This window comes from Babylonia areolata, chromosome 8, assembly GCF_041734735.1.
Source record: "Babylonia areolata isolate BAREFJ2019XMU chromosome 8, ASM4173473v1, whole genome shotgun sequence".
NCBI lineage: Eukaryota > Metazoa > Mollusca > Gastropoda > Neogastropoda > Buccinidae > Babylonia > Babylonia areolata.
In genome coordinates, this window is record NC_134883.1 from 40,623,441 (window position 1) to 40,628,440 (window position 5,000).

Consider the following 5,000-nt stretch of genomic DNA (forward strand, 5'->3'; position numbering starts at 1 on the left):
ACTTTTTAACGAAAACACGTACAGTCTGTATCACTATCCTTGCCACATCCCCCCTTGTTACTTTTGTCACTATCACGGCGAGGAGGGACGCTTGTCGCTGGGATATCTGCCGGTATGGCACGTGAGTTCATGCCGTTTCCCCGACGACGGGAGTCAGGCAAGGAGTGGTGATGGTGATGTTGTGTCGAAAGTGAGGCGATAACGTTCATTGACGTCAGCGCCGATCAATGGTAGTTGATGTTACGACTACTGCACTACGTGGGTAGAGAGGAATTATTCTGCTTGCTGAGTTGTTCCCGCAAGCTTTTATTGCAAAGCACTCGTGCTTATGTAAGGGAAAACTGAACCAGTAATCAATAATAAGAAAACAAATGAAAACAAAACAAAGCAAAACAAAACAAAAAATCCTTTCGCGAGATTCATTTTCTGTTTGCACCCACTGCTTTTTATTTCATCCTCTTACTTTTTCTTCTATTCTTTTTTCATTTTTCCTTTGTGTATTTGTTGTTGTTTTTTTTCTTCCCTTCTTTTTCTGTTCACTTCCTGTACATTTTCAGTTTTTTTGTGCAAAACAACAGTTGGAGAATCCAAACTAGTTTTCAACATTGAAATTCTTCACAGTCTGTAACCAGCATGTTTTTTTTCTTTCTCCCCCAGAGTTACTGTGTAATTCCCTTCAAACCCAACCCTGTCTTCTCATCATGCTGCCTGACTTCTTCCGAGTCACTGGCACGAAAGGAGAGCGGGGTGGTGTGGTAGGGAGGGAGGGTTGGGGGAACTGATCACCGTCACTGCCATGTTCACCCCTTGTCATTATTGTCACTATCAGGGCGAGGAAGGAAGCATGTCGCTGGGATCTCTGCTGGTATGGCATTTGAGTTCATATCGTTTCCCCAACGACGGAGTCAGGCAAGGAGTGGTGATGGTGATGTTGTGTCGAAAGTGAGGCGATAACGTTCATTGACGTCAGGGCCGATCAATAGTAGTTGATGTTACAGCTGTGCCGCTACGTACGTGGGTAGAGAAATATTATTTTGCTTGCTGAGTTCCTGGTATCAGTGTTGTTCTGCAAGCTTTTATCGCAATGTACAGGTGCTTATATAAGGGAAAACCGAACCAGTAATCAATAGTAAGAAAACAAATGAAAACAGAACAAAGCAAAACTAAACAAAAAACTCTTTCATGAAATACAATTTCTGTTTGCACCCACTCCTTTCCATTTCATTCTTTCTTCCTCTCTTTCTTTTTCTTCTATCCTTTTTTTTCACTTTTCTTTCTTTCTTTGTGTATTTGTTTCTTTCTTCCCTGCTTTCTCTGTTTAATGCATTGACTTCCTGTACAGTTCCAGTTATTTTTGTGCAAAACAAACACTTACGATGGAGAATCCAAACAAGTTGTCAAATCAATACTGAAATTTTGAAATTCTTCACAGTCTGCAACCATCTTTCTTTTTTTTTTCTTTCTCCCTCAGCGTTACTGTGTAATTCCCTTTATACCCAACCCTGTGTCATTACCATGCTGCCTGACTTCTTCCAAGTCACTGGCACGAAAGGAGAGCGGGGTGGTGTGTGTGGGAGTGGAGGGATGGGTTGGGGGAAACTTTTTAGTGATAACACGCACGGGCTGTTGTATCACCATCACTGCCGTGTTCACCCCTTGTCACTATTGTCACTATCAGGACGAGGACGGAAGCATGTCGCTGGGATCTCTGCTGGTATGGCACGTGAGTTCGTGCCGTTTCCTCGAAGACGGAGTCGGGCAAGGAGTGGTGATGTTGTGTCGAAAGTGAGGCGATAATACATTCATTGACGTCAACCCCGATCGATGGTAGTTGATGTTACAACTTCGCCACTGCGTACATGGGTAGAAAGGTATTATTCTGCTTGCCGAGTTCCTGGTGTCAGTGTTGTTGTGCAAGCTTTTATTGCAATGTGCACGTGCTTATATAAGGGAAAACTGAACCAGTAATCAATAGTAAGAAAACAAATGAAAACAGAACAAAGCAAAACTAAACAAAAAAAACTCTTTTGTGAAATACATTTTCTGTTTGCACCCACTCCTTTCCATTTCATTCTTTCTTCCTCTCTTTCTTTTTCTTCTATCCTTTTTTTTCACTTTTCTTTCTTTGTGTATTTGTTCTTTCTTCTCTTCTTTCTCTGTTGAATTCATTTACTTCCTGCCTGTACATTTCCAGTTTTTTGTGTGCAAAACAAACGCTTTAGTTGGAGATTCCAAATTAGTTGTCAGTATTGAAATTTTCAAATTCTCCACAGTCTGCAACCATTTTTGTTTCTTTCTCCTCTAGCATTACCATGTAATTCCCTTCATACCGAACCCTGTCTCCTCACCATGCTGCCTGACTTCTTCCAAGTCACTGGCACGAAAGGAGAGCAGGGTGATGTGTGTGGGAGGGAGGGTTGGGGGAACTGTTTAACAATAACACGCATGGGCTTTTGAATCACCATCACTGCCGTGTTCACCCCTTGTCACTATTGTCACTATCAGGACGAGGACGGAAGCATGTCCCTGGGATCTCTGCTGGTATGGCACGTGAGTTCGTGCCGTTTCCTCGAAGACGGAGTCAGGCAAGAAGTGGTGATGCTGTGTCGAAAGTGAGGCGATAATACATTCATTGACGTCAACCCCGATCAATGGTAGTTGATGTTACAACTTCACCACTGTGTACGTGGGTAGAAAGGTATTATTCTGCTTGCTGAGTTCCTGGTATCAGTGTTGTTCCGCAAGTTTTTATTGTGGTGTACATGTGCTTATGTAAGGGAAAACTGAACCGGTAATCAATAGTAAGAAAACAAATGAAAACAGAGCAAAGCAAAACTAAACAAAAAAACCCCTTCTGTGAAAAACATATTCCGTTTGCACCCACTCCTATTAATTTCATTCTTTCTTCCTCTCTTTTTCTTCTATCCTTTTTTTTTTTTTTCATTTTTCTTTCTTTCTATGTGTATTTGTTCTTTCTTTTCTTCTTTCTCTGTTGAATTCATTTACTTCCTGTACATTTCCAGATTTTTTGTGCAAAACAAATGACTTAGTTGGAGAATCCAAACTAGTTATCAGTATTGAAATTTTGAAATTCTTCACAGTCTGCAACCATTTTTGTTTCTTTTCCCCTTAGCATTACCGTGTAATTCCCTTCATACCCAACCCTTTCTCCTCACCACGCTGCCTGACTTCTTCCAAGTCACTTGCATGAAAGGAGAGCAGGGTGGTGTGTGTGTGGGAGGGAGGGTTGGGGGAACTGTTTAACGATGACACGCATGGGCTGTTGTATCACCATCACTGCCATGTTCACCCCTTGTCACTATTGTCACCATCAGGCCGAGGAAGGAAGCTTGTCGCTGAGATCTCTGTTGGTAGGGCACGTGAGTTCGTGCCGTTTTCCCGACGACGGGAGTCAGGCAAGGAGTGGTGATGTGTTGAAAGTGAGGCGATAACGCTCATTGACGTCAGCGCCGATCAATGGTGGTTGATGTTACAACTTCGCCGCTACGTACGTGGGTAGAGGATATAGAGAGGTGTTATTCTGCTTGCTGAGTTCCTGGTATCAGTGCTGTTCTGCACGCTTTCATTGCTAAGTGCACGTGCTTATGTAAGGGGACACTCATTCCCTTAAAAAATAAAATAATTTAAAAAAAAAAAAGAGAAAAGGATAGAGTTTCTGTTTTTTTTTTGTTTTTTTTTTTCAAACTACGTGCTAGCATTCACCAGATAAATGTCCATTTGCAGCCCCCTCCCCCCGTTTCTTTCCGTTTGCATCCCCTCCATTTCTTTCTTTCTTTTTTTTTCTTGGTTAAGACGCTCATCTGCCAATGAAGAGAGTCTGTGAGGGTCTGGGTTCGAATCCCACTCTCGCCCTTTCTCCCAAGTTTGACTGGAAAGTCAAACTGAGCGTCTGGTCATTCGGATGAGTGGATAAACAGAGGTCCCGTGTGCAGCACGCCCTTGGTGCACTGAAAAAGAACCCACGGCAACAAGTGTTACCCTCCGGGAAAATTCTGTAAAAGAAATCCACTCTGATTGGTACACAGATGTATGTGCATGCGCTCAAGGCCTGACTTAGTGCGTTGGGTTATACTGCTGGTCGGTCAGCTTCCTAGCAGATGTGGTGTAGCGTATAATAGGTTTGTCCGAACGCAGTGATGCCTCCTTGAGAATCTGAAACTGAAACTTACTTTATTTCATTTTTTCTTCTTCCGTTCTTTTTTTTTTCTTCTTTTCTTTCTGTCTTTCACTTCCCTGACATTTTCCTGCTCTGGGTGCAGAATAAATGAATTGGTTGCGGGAATCCAAACCCTGGCTATCAAGAGTGATATTCTGGAATACTTCTTTACAGTCTGCATTCTCTGGACGCGTTATAATGCAGTCGTCTTTTTTTCTTCTTTTATCCTTCCTTCCTTTTGCATTCACTTGAATTATAAAAAACAGGTCTCTTGTTGCCTTAAGTTTAACTGTGCGCTGAAGACAGAGTGTGTTCAGTATAAATTTTCTCGGTCCCACGATCCACATACTTCAATAAATACGGGATCTTAATTTCTTGTCCTTAAATAAACGCTGTGCGTGGTAGGACTTAAAGCCCACGAAAACAACGGCACGACACCACACCTAGAAGAGCAGCCAGACTCATAGATGATGATGATGATGATTATCATCATCATCATCATCATCATCACTGTTGTTGTTATTTTCATTAATTTTATTCTTATCATCATCACCTTCATCATCGTCATCATCATTACGATTATTATTGATTGAAGTCACTGGCACTTGAGGAGTTCAATGGTTCAGATAATGTTACTGATGTGTTGTTTTGCAGAACTTTTATTCATATGTGACAAAGTTTTGTGTTTAACGCTGTTGATGTTATTTATCTATTCATTGATTTATTCATACATTTATTTATTTAATTATTTATTTACTTATTTGGTCTTTTATTTATTTAGTTAGTTAGCTTGGTTGGACAGTCCTCATAATTCTTGATCCTG

The 5,000-nt window shown here is 41.5% G+C and overlaps 1 protein-coding gene across 1 annotated transcript in view; it reads left to right on the forward strand.

Annotated features, from left to right (window-relative positions):
- Window positions 1-1,693: 1,693 nt before the first annotated feature.
- LOC143285287 (ribitol-5-phosphate xylosyltransferase 1-like) overlaps window positions 1,694-5,000 on the forward strand; it is a 331,653-nt gene continuing 328,346 nt past the window's right edge. The window contains exons 1-2 of the mRNA XM_076592548.1: window positions 1,694-1,723; window positions 2,506-2,612. Coding sequence (XP_076448663.1) covers window positions 1,694-1,723; window positions 2,506-2,612 — 137 coding nt within the window. The remainder of the gene's footprint in view (window positions 1,724-2,505; window positions 2,613-5,000) is intronic.